At 40.5% G+C, this 15,745-nt stretch overlaps 1 protein-coding gene across 1 annotated transcript in view; it reads left to right on the plus strand.

Annotated features, from left to right (window-relative positions):
- Positions 1–15,745, plus strand: part of lad1 (ladinin) — a 67,364-nt gene that overhangs the window by 26,012 nt on the left and 25,607 nt on the right. The window contains exons 3-7 of the mRNA XM_034172494.1: positions 4,302–4,557; positions 7,114–7,187; positions 10,030–10,201; positions 13,557–13,643; positions 13,887–13,927. Of these exons, the coding sequence (XP_034028385.1) occupies positions 4,302–4,557; positions 7,114–7,187; positions 10,030–10,201; positions 13,557–13,643; positions 13,887–13,927 (630 nt within the window). The remainder of the gene's footprint in view (positions 1–4,301; positions 4,558–7,113; positions 7,188–10,029; positions 10,202–13,556; positions 13,644–13,886; positions 13,928–15,745) is intronic.

A 15,745-nucleotide genomic window follows, 5' to 3' on the forward strand; every position in this document is an offset into this window, starting at 1 on the left:
AATCAAAAACCTGAAATGTTTTGTAAAGAAGAACGGTCCAAAATACCTTCACCCAGAATCCAGACTCTCATTGGAAGCTATAGGAAGCATTTCAAGACTGTTATTTCTGCAAAAGAAGGATCTACTAAATATTCATATATTTTTTTCTGTTGGGGTGCCCAAATTTATGCACCTGCCTAATTTTGTGTAAAGAATTACTGCACGCTTCCTATAAACTTCATTTCACTTCTCAAATATCACTGTTTGTCTGCTATATGATATATTTAACTGAAATTGCTGACCCAAACAACCAATGACTTATAAAGGAAAATCATGGAAATCATCAGGGGTCCCCAAACTTTTACATACCACTTTTACACTTTTCTTGAGACACATTAGGGAATGTATACATGAACATTTCCCAGTAGTTCTGGAATATAACATGTTTTTTAATAGTTTGGGAGGCCCTGTGATTTATGCTACAGTGCGACCTACATATTGAAAAAAATCACACATGCATTGTGAATGATAATTATAAAGACAATTTATATAGGAGTTTCCCAGGAATCAAAACACTAAACAAAATAAACTCTAAAAATAACATAATAAAATCCCAGCAATAAAAAGTGCACAAGAATAATAATGCACAAAAATCCCAAATTAAAGAGTTAATAATATAGAAAAAAGTTGTGACTTATATACCAGTACGACTCCAGTGAGACTTACATATTGGTTTTTACTCTTCAATAGGCCTTTTTTTAACAGGTGGTGACTTATAGTCCAAAAAATCTTATTCTTCACTTGGCTGCTCCCGTTAGAGGTTGCCACAACAGATCAATAGTTTCCATCTCACCCTGTCCTCTGTATCTTCCTCTGTCACACCAACCACCTGCATGATCTCCCTAAGCACATCCATAAATCTCCTCTTTGGCCTCCCTCTTGTCCTCCTGCCTGGTGGCTCCATCCTCAGCATCCTTCAATTCAATTTCAATTTAATCAACTTATAAAGCGCTGGATCACAACAAAAGCCATCTCAAGGCACCTCACACAGAACAATTCAACATAAACATTAAAATAAATAAATAAAAAATCAAATACATAATTAAAAACAGAAGTAAAAGAATAAAACAGATAAAAAATAAAACTATTCATAAGAAAGACAATAAAAATAGGTTTTAATTCTTGACTTAAAAATGTCCACAGACTCCGACTGCCTCATGGTAAACACACCTTCTCCCTATATACCCTGCATCTCTCCTTTGCACATGTCCAAACCATCTCAGTCTCGCCTCTCTGACTTTGTCTCCAAACTGTCCCACCTGTGCTGTCCATCTGATATGTTCATACCTAATACTGTCCATTCCTGTCACTCCCAAAGAGAATCGCAACAATTTTGTGGTTATATTTGTTTAAAAAATAAATGTCACATTTGGGTTTCATCATGAAGATTCCAAATTGGCTTTATTTATTCAGTGTCAAATTTAATCATTGACTAGTCAACTAATGATTTCCATTAGTTTTTTCAACCCTACTCGAAAGTAATCATGTATCTTCTGCAGCCAGGTGCAATGTGGGTATCCCCATGTACTTTTCCAGTTGCTGGAGTCCTCAACACTGAGGAACCTTTACATAAATCATTGAGAAACACAAGCAGTAACAGCCTGTTCAAGACAGTCAATTTCAATTTATTTTCAATTATATAGAACCAAATCACAACTAAGTTGCCTCAAGGCAACTTCACACAAGTAAGGTCTAGCCTTACCAACCCCAAGAGCAAGCACACAGGTGACAGTGGTAAGGAAAAACTCCCTCTGATGATTTGAGGAAGAAACCTCAAGCAGACCAGAGTCAAAGGGGGACGCTACTGACACAATTTACAAAACAAATATACAGGAAATTTTGGGCGTCCATGTCCGTGCTTGCAGAAGAAGACACCACCCCCATCTCTGGATGGAGCCGCAACTCAAACAGAGAGAAATAACAGAATCAGGCATCAGAAAAACAACAAATACAGTATAATTTGTCAGCATTAAGTAACAAGAAAAACAGAAGAAATACTAAGGTGATCACCGGCGACTAGCCCTAAGCTTCACTGAAACACCCAGACTTTAGATATCGTTGAGCCCACAGCCCACTCTCTTTACTAATAAATGAATTTAAAAGGGTAAAACGCATAGTACCATACTATGCCAGTATGCTAGCCATACGAAAGGGAAAATAAGTGCATCTTAAGTCTGGACTTGAAAGTCTCTACAGAATCTGACTGTTTTATTGATGCAGGGAGATCATTCCACAGAATAGGGGCATGATACGAGAAAGCTCTGTGACCTGCAGACTTTTTATTCACCCTAGGGACATAAAGTAGTCCTGCACCCTGAGAAGGCCGAGCCCGGGCCAGTACGTAGGGTTTAAGCATGTCAGCTAAGTAGGGAGGTGCGAGTCTGTTAATAATTTTATAGACTAGTAATAGAACCTTAAAATATGATCTCACAGGGACAGAAAGCCAGTGAAGAGACACCAAAATGGGTGTAATATGGTCAAACTTTCTGCTTCCTGTCAAAAGTCTGGCAGTAGTATTTTGAACCAATTGGAGATCCCTAATGCTGGTCTACAGTAAACCAGAAAATAGAACATTGCAGTAGTCCAGTCTAGAAGCAACAAATGTATGAATCAGGGTCTCAGCATCAGCCATAGACAGGATGGGACGAATCTTTTTGCTGTATTTCGCAGGTGGAAGAAAGTAGCCCTCATAATATCTCTAATGTGGAGGTCAAAGGACAACGTAGGATCAAAAATTACCCCAAGTTTTCTCACTTTGTCAGTGTGATGTATGACACATGAGCCTAGGCTAAGCATTAGCTCGTCAAATTGATGCCGATGTCTCACTGGACCAAAAACCATAATTTCAGTCTTATCAGAGTTTAAAAGTAGGAAAACACTAGACATCCAGCTTTTCACTGATGCAAGGCAATCTTCTAAGGATTTTATGTGGTTGAGATTACCAGCAGTTATCGGCAAGTATAACTGCGTATCATCAGCATAGCAATGAAAGGTAATCCCAAAATGCCACAATATGTGCCCAAGGGGTGCTATATAAAGTGAGAAAAGCAGGGGGACCCCTGTGGAACCCCAAATTTCATGTCACTAAGGTTAGAGGTAGTGTTATTGTACAAAACAGTCAGAAGGACTGGTCAGGTATGATGTCAACCACAGTAAATCTGTCTGGAGCTGGCCGTTGTCAAAAGAAGAGTGACCTTGGAACAGACAATGGTTTTCTTAAAAAGAACATGTGAAATTTCACGGGACATCCCAACCTGTTTTCATGGCAAGTCGTGATTCAGCAGCACAAAATCTACATTATTCTATTGGTTCGTGATATTGTGCCGAAAAGCGCCTCATTTTCGCCACGGCAGCACAAATTCATTCTAATTCATTCTGTGATGGCTGCACGAAATTAAAAGTGAAGTGGTGGGGGGCGGTTATGGTTAGGGTGGGGGGAAAGAGTAAGATTAGGTTATGGTTAAGGTTAGGGTCGGGGGTAGGAGTAGGGTGAGGAATTAAAAAAAACCCGTCACGAAAATTTGATTCATTTCGTCACGCGAGCGAGAAAAAAAAACGAGACTGGACTGGACATCCGCATCCAAATGTTGGCAGGGATGTCAAGGTTCACACACTTTCTTCACTGAGTAAAAGGAGTGGTTGCAGCTCCAGCAGGTCTATTGTTTTAAGGGTTAAATTAACTTAGTAAATGGCTTTTGACTAGTCTACTAATAAAAAATAGTTGAGTAGTCGGATATTAGCTAGTCGTAGTCGACTATTACGACTAGACGTCCCATCCCTACATTTGAGAAGTGGAGATGGACTAGTTTTCTGCCTGGATGGTTGCCTTCCAGGACCAAAAGTTTCTGTGGTGTGGTGGATATGGTGATGTGTTGCACCACTGTATGATCCCTGACCTCACGGAGTGTAAATAAAGTCCAACACATATTCAGTGACTTGGAAATGTTCATGTATGCATCCTCTGACCTTTGTAATGAAAATCTACAGAAACATTGATAATTTGTATGAAAAATAACCCTTGTATATTGATTGTCCAATGACTTATGACCACTGGAAATGAAAGGACAGGGCTTAAAAATGGCTGTAGTTCTTAAATAGTTAAAGCAATATTTTCTTGTTGTTGTTGATGGTTTATTAAACCTGTTCAATTAAAGCTGAAATTGGTGGAGTGCAGAAGCAAAATGCTAAAAGTTGTATAGCTGCCCAAATAATTATGGACCTGATTATGCAGTAGTCATTTCTGCGTGTGTGTGTGTTTCCAGTCAGGAGCAGCTACAGTTGGATTTTGTGGAGATGCTGCGTCTGCGAGATGAAAAGCGAAGGCTGAGACATGTGGAGGCGCTGAGGAGACAGAAAGAGAAGGAGGAGGTTGAAGCAGGAGTCTGCACAGGAGGAGAAAGCAGGGCCAGGATGGATGAAGGAGGTGCACCGCCTTCAGTGAGCTCCACATCCAAACCAGAGCAGTCCGTAAAAGCAACCCCTCACAGTCCCACCAGCACCACCCTCACAGACACACAGGTAAGACCAAACCATCAACATACTACAGCCTTCCTGACATTTACTGAGGGCAGAGAAACAAGAGGAACTCTGGCTTAGCTTTACTCTTAATGCTTGACTCAGTGACAACACAGCGCTGCCACGAGTGCCACCGAGCAGCGTGGTTAAAGATGCTACCCCACCCAGACGGCCAACTTTGTTAATCATTATCTATTTCCTGCAATAAACAACTCAGAGATGGGAACACCACGTGCACGGGCGTGTGTGTGTCCTCAGGGAATGATATTAATGTCAAATACAACAAATACTGACCTACATTCTCCTATTAAACACTTGCTCTGAAAATAATGTCTCACATTCACCCCAATGTCAGGGTGCTGCCATACAAGGCACCCACTACTAGTGATGGGATGAACAACACTGATGCGTCAACACTGTGTCGAGCACACAAGAGTGAAACCCCGTATCGGTCCGCGTATCGCTTTAAGAAAAAAATCACGTGACCGATACAGGAACTGTGTCGTTCGGCTGCGCCATGTCAAATTGTGTTTATAAGGAAACAAACTGTATGTTGCGGATTTGTTGGATGGAGTTTTGCTGGTGGATTTTTGCTTGCCCTCACCTTGCTCCACTGACTTCATGGGAAGGTATTTTAGAGCCATTTCTAAACAAATGCAGATTCCAGGATCATCAGTTCAAACAATTGTATATAAGTACAAGTTAGTTGGATGGGCCAACACTTTGCCAAAGTCTAGAAGAAGACCCAAACTGTCACCTTCAGATGAGAGGAAATTGGTTTGGATGTTCAGGAACAAAACAGGAACCACCAAGGCTGAGGCTGACCATGTACTGGAAACTACTGGAACACCAGCATCACTGTCCACAGTGAAGTGAGTTTTACATCACCATGGCCTGAGAAGGTGTTGACAAGAAAGGAGCCCCTGCTCCAAATTTTACACCTTCAAGCCAAATGCCTTCTGGAGAAGTGTTTTATGGTCAGAAAAGACAAAGATTGATTTATTAGGCCATAGTGACAAGAGGTTCATTTGGAGGAGTAAATGTGAGGCTTTCAAACTTAAGAACACTGTGTCAGCTGTCAGGGATGGTGATGGTAACATCATGCTCTGGGGCTGTTTTGCTTCAAGTACTGGTGCATTGCACAAAATGGATGGAATGATAAGGAAGGAGGACTAACTTACATTTTTCAAATTCACCTCAAATCAACAGCTAAATGGTTGAAACTCGGCCACAATTGGGTGTTCCAACAGGACAATGATCCCAATCACACATCAGAACTGGTTGGACTGGGTTGGATAAAGCAGGAATCCGGAATGGCCTTCCCAAAGCCCAGACCTCAACCCTATTGAAAATTTGTGGACTACGCGTTAAAGCCAGGTCTGTGCCAGGAAACCAACCAATGTAAATGAACTCCATTGATGGTGTCTGGTCAAGGTGCAGCTTCTTAAGGGACATTTGACCAAATATTCGTGGAGTGTATGTATATATTTGAGCCTGTATGTATAATTTGGATGCAGCAAGTCTGTTCTCTATAAGCCTGATCCTGTCAGATCTCAGAAACTAAGCAGATTGGGTTCTGGTTAGTACTCGTAAGACCAAGCCCAGTTGCATCAGGAAGGGCATCTGGTGTAAAACTTGGTGCCAATTCCTAATGCAGATCGGTGCTGGATCCTCTGTGGTGACCTTGAACAAAACGGGAACAGGCAAACAACAACACCAACATGTATAATTTTGACCCTGTGTGGATTAGAGAGTAAATAAATAAAATAAATTAAAACTTGGCCACCCAATTTTATTTTTTAGAGTAATTAATGTTTTATGCTGTGCAATCATTCCACCCTGGTTAAAGAGCAGTTCAAAGAAACCATTAAAAGCACAAAATTACCATGACATTCATGCCCATGATGCATGTATGTAAAGTTCTGACCTCAGTTGTATTTTTTAGAGAGAGTAATATCAGGGCACATATTGTTTGTATGTGATTAGATGTAAAACACCATACAGCATACTGGGCTCATGTATGTGTACTTTCTGTGTAATTTTAATTTTGACATAAGTTTTTTTTTTTGTTTTGTTTTTTTTGGACTTGTCTGGGTGATACAGGATGAATAAGCCACAAAAGTGAAAAAGGAATTTTGGCTTTACTTTTTACGAGCTCTCTTATCATCTATATTACTGTACATAATTAAAATGGGAAAGAGAAAAAATAGTTAATGACACAGAAATCTGTATTTTGTTTGAGTATGAAAATATCTGAATATCAAAGTTGAATGCGTGACAGGACTTTGAATCTTCCATATTACTGAACATCATAAAATGAGCACTCCTAGTTTATACATTGTCTTTGCAATTCAGTTGTAAAACATTGATAAGGTGTCCTTTAAGTTACTGTTTTAAATGTGTCTTTTATTACACGTATCTGTGTTTCTTCTGCAGTGTGAGCTGTAAATGAGGCCATATTCACACAATGTTACGTATTACTAGATGTGTCTTGGTGTTGAAGCTTGTATTCTAGATACACATTTGAAGTACTTTCAATTTTATGTTTCTTTGTGTTAGCATAAAAGTGATTGTTCACCAGGCGGCCCTGTCAATTACGAGCCCCCTTCCAGCCGGACCCGTAAATTTGTCAGGTTAGTAAGAATGATATTGTTATATTTATTGTTAATGTATATTTATTGTTTTATTGTCACTGGTGTGCAGCACTAAGATTGAGCAAGAATACCGAAAACTTAGTTTCGATAAACATTAAATTGCAAACTGAGAAGTTAATTTTTAATTTAACGCTAAACCAATAAACCACTAAAAAAAAATTTAGCGAACATGACCACTAACCACTAACTTTTAGTATTGACTCTGTACACTGTCAGCTATGGATAAACCAATTTTGAGTTTAAGCATCGCAGGGTCTTCCGGGTAAATTCAAAGGCGATTACCAACACAAAAGGAACACATGAAAAATAAATAAATAAAAATAAAACTCCAAACACTGTCATCATGTTTATCTATCGGGGTGAATGTGAGGCATTATTGTAAAGCGCTTTGAGCTTCTGATGCAGATGCAAAAACGCGATATAAATGCAGTCCATTTACCATTTATCAAAAGCAGCAAAAGGAACAGTTCATAATATAATCAAAGATTCAGAGAATCTGGAGAACTTTCTGCACATATGGGGCAAGGCCGAAAACCAACATTGAATGTCCGTGACCTGCATTAAAACCGACATCATTGTGTAAAGGATCTTACCGCGTGGGCTCAGGAACACTTCAGAAAACCACTGTCAATCAACACAGTTCGTCCCTACATCTACGTACAAGTGCAAGTTAAAACTCTACCTTGCAAAGCGAAAGCCATACATCAACAACATCCAGAAACGCCGCCGCCTTCTCTGGGCCCGAGCTCATTTGAAATGGACAGATGCAAAGAAGAAAAGTGTGCTGTGGTCTGATGAGTCCACATTTCAAATAGTTTTTGGAAATCATGGACGTTGTGTCCTCTGGACAAAAGAGGAAAAAGACCATCCAGATTGTTATCAGTGTAAAGTTTAAAAGCCAGCATCTGTGATGTTATGGGGGTGTGTTAGTTACAACAGCGTGACTTCATAGTAAAAGAGTGCGGGTACTAGACTGGCCTGCCTGCAGTCCAGACCTGTCACCCACTGAAAATGTGTGGCGCATTATGAAGCGCAAAATACAACAACAGAGACCCCAGACTGTTGAACAACTGAGGTCGTACATCAAGCAAGAATGGGAAAGAATTCCACCTACAAAGCTTCAACAATCAGTGTCCTCAGTTTCTAAACACTTATTGAGTGTGGTTAGAAAGAAAAGTGATGTAACACAGTGGTAAACATACCACTGTCCCAGCTTTTTTGAAACGTGTTGCAAGCTTCCATTTCAACTTGCACTTGTAGATGTACCAACAAACTGTGTTAACTGACAATGGTTTTCTGAAGTGTTCATGAGCCCACACGGTAAGATCCTTTACACAATGTTGTTGATTTTTAATGCAGTGCCGCCTGAGGGATCGAAGGTCACGGTCATTCGACGTTGGGTTTTCGGCCTTGCCGCTTACGTATAGAAAGTTCTCCAGATTCTCTGAATCTTCTGATTATATTATGGACTGTAGATGATGGAATCCCTAAATTCCTTGCAATTGAACGTTGAGAAACATTGTTCTTAAACTGGTGGACTATTTTTTCACGCAGTTGCTCACAAAGTGGTGATCCTCGCTCCATCTTTGCATGTGAATGGCTGAGCCTTTTGGCGATGCTCCTTTTATACCCAATCATGACACTCACCTGTTTCCAATTAGGTGTTCGTTGAGCATTCATCAACTTTCCCAGCCTTTTGTTGCCCCGTCCAAACTTTTTTGAAATGTGTTTCAGGCATCCATTTCAAAATGAGCAAATATTTGCACAAAAAACAAAGTCTATCAGTTTGAACATTAAATATCTTGTCTTTGTGGTGTATTCAGTTGAATATAGGTTGAAGAGTATTTGCAATTCATTGTATTCAGTTTTTATTTAGATTTTACACAACGTCCCAACTTCATTGGAACTGGGGTTGTAAGTTCTTTCAGCTCTATGTTGCAACAGCAGCAGTGCTTATGTGCTTTGACTTGTGACCCGGAAGTGTTAGCTTATTCTCTGTGTTCATAAACAGGAACTAACATGTATGATTTTAGGGTTTACAAATGTTTTTGACCGTTAAATTTACTCACTTTACCATTAAAAAAATGTTAGCAGACTGAAAGTTAGCTGAATGAAATTCACCGGCAGCTAATTGGTCTGCTGATGGTTTTCAAAGTTAGCTGGAAAGCTAATCTTCTAATGAAAACGTTAGCTTTACTAATTAGCAGTTAGCAGATTAGCGGCACTGTGTGTGTGTGTGTGTGTGTGTGTGTGTGTGTGTGTGTGTGTGTGTGTGTGTGTATATATATATATATATATATATATATATATATATATATATATATATATATATATATATATATATATATATATATATATATTTCTTGCTCAGTCTTAGTTTATTTTGTTTGTTCAGTGCTTTGATTCCTAGGAAAGCCCAATATATATATAGTCGCTATAATAAATATTGCTACTTAAGAAAGATTTGTTTGTCGAAGAGGAGTATAAGTTGCAAACTAAAAATTCTAATTTTTGGAAAAAATTGACATGTTTGTGTAGTGTTGGATAAATATATGTTGTCCAGTTTTTCTTCATGACATTCAGCTGATGAGACATTTGAGGGAACCATGTCAAATTAATTAGGGCAGTAAAAATGTGCACAGTATGAAATGCATTTGTATCAGTTCTGTCTTTACATTTACATCATTAGATTTGTCTTATTAGTTCTGACACATACACGTAGAAGAAATGTTTCAAATTGACGATGACTGCAATAGCTTTGCAGAATTCTTGACGTTCTCTCTACATATCCTTCAAATAAAAACTGTTTCTGGTGTTGTAGTTCTGTGTCCATCTCACTTGACCGGACTCCGTCTGTCAGTGAGTGTAGCACTCCCATGAGCCCTCGCTCCCCTACGGACCCTTTTTACCCTCAAGAACATTGGCCCTCACCTTGCCAGAGTCCAACTCCTGCAGGAACCCGAAGCCCCGCTCAGAGCCAACAGACACAAGAGGTACAAAGACACACAAAATACACTCATACATGCACACACATCCAGCTTTAGACATGAAATTATTCACTAAGACTATCTGTGCTTGACCCTTTTTGTTATAAAATGGAGTTTGGCTGCAAAGTGGCACCCTCTGCTGTCGAGACTGAAAACTGCGTTTTTGTCTCCAGTTTTAAACCGTTTCAAAGGCAAGATATATCAGGAGAGGAGATACTCTGTGGAAGTCCCATTCAGTGAGAGAGGTTCTGTGACTGAGGAGAGGTGCACTGCATTCCAGACAAAGTGGGATGTGGATGTTTAGCAGTTGATAAATCTGATTTCAAAGTGTTCCAGCTCCACGATCAGATGTTATAGCATTTTGCAAAGCTGTAACTAAGTCACACGACCACTTTATTAGAAAGAAAAGTGAACCTTGTGTTGCATTGATTAGTTTACATGGTATAGTTACAGTGCATCCAAAAAGTATTCACAGCACTTCACTTTTTCCACATTGTGTTATGTTACAGCCTTATTCCAAAATGGAGTAATTTTTTTTTTCCCTCAAAATTCTACTCACAATACCCTATAATGACAACATGAAAAAAGTTAAGAAATCACATGTACATAAGTATTCACGCACAGCCGATCTGCTATGTGTCAGCCTGATCCTGTCAGATCTCAGAAGCTAAGCAGTGGGGGGCCTGGTTAGTACTTGGATGGGAGACCTCTTTGGAACACCAGCAGCTGTGTGTGTTTCTCCAGGTTACACTGGAGTTGCATAAGGAAGGGCATCCGGCACTCCGGAACTTGTGCCAAATACCAATGTGGATCTGGCTATATCCGCTGTGGCAACCCCGAACAAACCGATAGCAGGCGAATGGACAACAACGACTTGTACATAAGTATTCACACCCTTTGCTCAATACTTTGTTGATGCAGTTGGGATGATGGTTCATCTTTCAGCAGGACAATGACCCTAAGCACACAGACAAGATATCCTTGAATCTGTGAATGTCCTTGAGTGGCCTAGACAGAGCCCAGACCTGAATCTGATTGAACCTCTCTGGACAGATCTAAAAATGACGCTCCCCATCCAACATGATGAATCTTGAGAGTTGCTGCAAAGAGAAATGGGCAAAACCGCCCAAAGATAGGTGCACCAAGCTTGTGGCATCATGTAATTGCTGCTAAAGGTGCATCAGCAAAGTACTGAGTAAAGGGTTTGAATGCTTATGTACATGTGATTTTGTTTTAGTTTTTTATTTTTAATAAATTTGCAAAAATAAAAAAAATACTTTTTCATGTTGTCATTATGGGGTGTTGTGAGTAGAATTTTGTGCGAAAAAATTAATTTACTCCATTTTGGAATAAGGTTGTAACCAGCGTTGTAATGTAACGAAGTAGAAATACTGTACTGAAGTAGAATTTTGACGTATCTGTACTTTACTTCATTTTTTACATTTTTGGCGACTTTCACTTTTACTCCACTACATTTCCTCAGTAAAATGAATATTTTACTCTGATACATTTCCCTTAGCCATCTTAATTACTCTTTACTACAATATAAAAGTAGAAGAAATTTGTTTACAGAGGTGAGTGTAAGCCGGAGCGCAGCGGTATGCTGTACCAGGGAGACAGTGCTCTACAGCCTGAGCACAGGGGCACGCCTTTCACCCCTGCAGCTTCAAGTGCCATGTTTGACATAAAACAAGTTTAAAAGACAAAAAAAAATGAAAGATGATAGGTTGAATCTGTGCCCCCGCTGAGGAAGAGGACACTGTGGAGGGTGAAAAGGGGGCCATCTGCACTTTGGACTCCAGACATGCACACGCTGATGCACACACACATACACATTTTACTTGTAGTCAATACTTTTAATTAAAGTACATTTTATATGAGAAATTTACTTTTGATATTAAGTACTAGAGCTGGGTATTGATTCAAATTTCAAAGAATCAATTCAATTCCAATTCTTAAGAATCAGAATTGATTATTGTGATTCGATTCAATTCGATCAGATCTCAATTTGGGTTAGTGTTATTAAAACTAGTTTTTGAACTGTTACATGATTGTCTAGTTATGCAGCATATGAATACTAGTTCACAAAATTTGGCCCTCAAAATGCAGCCAATAGTGTTTCAGAGAGTTATAAATTAAAAAAATTTCTGGGGGATAACGGTCCTGGTCTCCCCTACAAAACTCGCGCCTGTAGCACTCGCTGCACGGCACGCTGCAGCAGGAGAACGCAGATATTAGAAAAGTTACACTGCAGTGGGGGAAGTTCTCCTACATTCTTCTGCAGCAGGAGAACATGGATATTAGAAAAGTTCTCCTGCAGTGGGGGAAGTTCTGCTAAGTTCTCCTGCAGCAGGAGAACACGGCTCCCACAGTCCACACAAGAGAATCTTCATCTGCTGTTCCACGGAAATGGCACGTTATGAGGAACGGAAAAAAAAAACCAACTGTGTGAATTAAACAGCACACGATTCTCTTTTCTTGCCCACAGCAACAGTTCCGGTAGTCATGATTAACATCTATAAATGGCTAATACACACCCTCGGAAACAGGGCAACGGCCCAACTGCAGTGTAATTTTTTTTCAGACATGCTGTTAGAACGATGGCGAGAAGTGCATATTATATATATATATATATATATATATATATATATATATATATATATATATATATATATATATATATATATATATAATATGCACTTCTCGCCACAGATCAATTTATACATCCAAATTATCGATTTTTTTTCAAAAATTATATGTATATATATATATATAAAAAAAATTATATGTATATATATATATATATATATATATATATACATATAATTTTTGAAAAAAAATCGATAATTTGGATGTATAAATTGATCTGTGGGAATTAAAATAAGAATCGATTTAAAATCGGCGAATCGATCTTTTCAACCCAGCACTATTAAGTACAGTAAATGTCAGATACTTTAAGACTTTTACTCAAGTAATATTTTGAAAGGAGACTTTAATTTTTACCAGGGGATGTTTAACTTTGAGGTACTTTATACAAGACTGGTTGCAGCATAACAAAATGTGGGAAAAGTGACGCGCTGTGAATACTTTCCGGATGAACCGTATACGATTTATCGGACAATTTGCAAATTGCAAAAACCTGACTTTAAACAGCCATTATCGGATTATTTTACACTGACGTGTAATACCACAAGGTATGACATCTGCGCTGTCAGATCTGTGAAATATTCAACTTCAAATGCTGTTACAAAGTACTTTTTAAAGTAGGAATTTCGGAGGTTTTGATTTCAGTGTTGCATGGAATGAAGCAAAAATTTGAACCCTTCCAAGCTGTAACTTTGAACTGACTACTCTGCTGCAGGCTGGTGTGAATGGATCCTCAGCCAGCTCTGAACAGACCCCCAAACCTGCCTTGATCAGAAAGAGCTCCAGGACTGTGTCTTTCAGGGTAAACATATCCAACCTACCTATGTACACATTTTGCTGCCTGCTGATTTAACTGTTAACACACTGTATGAACTTGCATCACCTCTCAGACTATCAGGATATTTTATACTCATTATCCTGATGATGTATTTATCTGTGTTTGCTGCTGAATGTTAACCCTGAGAATGCTGCAGGAAACACCACTGTGCAGCTTCTCACTTTTTTGTTTTTTACTAATGCATACTTCCAAACTCATTTTCTACAGATGATGAGAAAGAAAGAAGAGCATATGGCTTTCCAAAGGAGGTAAAAAAAAAACGTCTTTTAAGTCTTTCTTCATACAACCCCAATTCCAGTGAAGTTGGGACTTTGTGTGAAATGTAAATAAAAACAGAATACAATGATTTGCAAATCCTTTTTAACCTATATTCAGTTGAATACACCACAAAGACAAGATATTTAATGTTCAGACTGATAAACTTTGTTTTTGTGCAGATATTTGCTCATTTTGAAATGGATGTCTGCAACACGTTTCAAAAAAGCTGGGACAGTGGTATGTTTCCCACTGTGTTACATCACCTTTCTTTCTAACCACACTCAATAAGTGTTTGGGAACTGAGGACACTAATTGTTGAAGCTTTGTAGGTGGAATTCTTTCCCATTCTTGTTTGATGTACAACTTCAGTTGTTCAGCAGTTCGGGGTCTCCGTTGTTGTATTTTGCCTTCAAAATGCGCCACACATACCTGTCAGCATTGATGGTGCCATCACAGATGTGTAAGTTGTCCATGCCATGGGCACTAACTAACTAACTAACTAAGTTATTTTTATGGACAGAATTTCTAGGTGCAGCCAGGGTGTAGAGGGGGTCTGGTTTGGGAACCACAGAATCTCGTCTCTGCTGTTTGCGGACGATGTGGTTCTGTTGGCTTCGTCAAATAAGGACCTTCAGCGTGCACTGGGGCGGTTTGCAGCCGAGTGTGAAGCGTCCGGGATGAAAATCAGCACCTCCAAATCCGAGGCCATGGTTCTCGACCGGAAAAAGGTGCTTTGCCCTCTTCAGGTCGGTGGAGTGTCCTTGCCTCTGTTGTGAAAGTGTAGGAACACGGACCCACAACAGGGGGCGCAAATGAACGGACAATGGAGAAGGTAAATAACAAGTTTTACTGTTGTGAAACGAGCACAACCAATACAACAATCAACAATTTGGGATTAAGCCGAATTCTGCTGGTGTCGTGTGGGCAGGCTCGAAGGTAGGAGACGTCCGTCCGAGTCGAACCGGAACCACCCAGATCTCCTCTGCCACCGAACCCTGGAAATACTGGAACCGCCAAGTCCCGAAGTCCCAGGTGGCCACTGCCTCCGCTCGTCGGATCCGGTACTGCTGGCAAGAGAGAGCAACAAACACACAGGTGTGGATGCGGCTGCACCCAGTAACACGGAGAGGGAAGAAGCCGCCTCCACCTCTCGTCACGTTAAAACAGGAAGGTGAGTACTTATCCAAGCAATTGGCTTTCAGTAGTCAGCTGTCCTGAAAGGTTTAACACGTATTATCAAATATACAGAATATGCTGCAGAGTAGTTTACCTCTATCTCAAGGCGATATCTCGACACTGAGGTGGAGACGCCGTCCTGCTGATATACCTCCGTGCTGAGTGGAACAGCTGTGTCCAGTGATGGGTGACAGCTGTCACCCTGGCTGCTCTCGTGAGGCGGCAGCGCCCTCTGGTGCCTGGAGCCCACACTCCAGGCAGGGCGCCCTCTGGTGGTGGTGGGCCAGCAGTACCTCCTCTTCAGCGGCCCACACAACAGGACCCCCCCCTCAACGGGCGCCTCCTGGCGCACGACCGGGCTTGTCCGGATGGCGACGGTAGAAGTCGGCCAGGAGGGCCGGGTTCAGGATGAAGCCCTTCTTCACCCAGGAGCGTTCTTCGGGACCGTACCCCTCCCAGTCCACCAGGTACTGAAAACCCCGGCCCATTCGACGGACGTCGAGGAGCCGGCGCACAGTCCAAGCCGGTTCCCCGTCGATGATCCGGGCAGGAGGTGGTGCCGGACCCGGAGTGCAGAGGGGTGAGGTGTGATGGGGTTTGATCCGGGAAACATGAAATACTGGATGGATCCG

The sequence above is a fragment of the Thalassophryne amazonica genome, chromosome 6, assembly GCF_902500255.1.
Source record: "Thalassophryne amazonica chromosome 6, fThaAma1.1, whole genome shotgun sequence".
NCBI lineage: Eukaryota > Metazoa > Chordata > Actinopteri > Batrachoidiformes > Batrachoididae > Thalassophryne > Thalassophryne amazonica.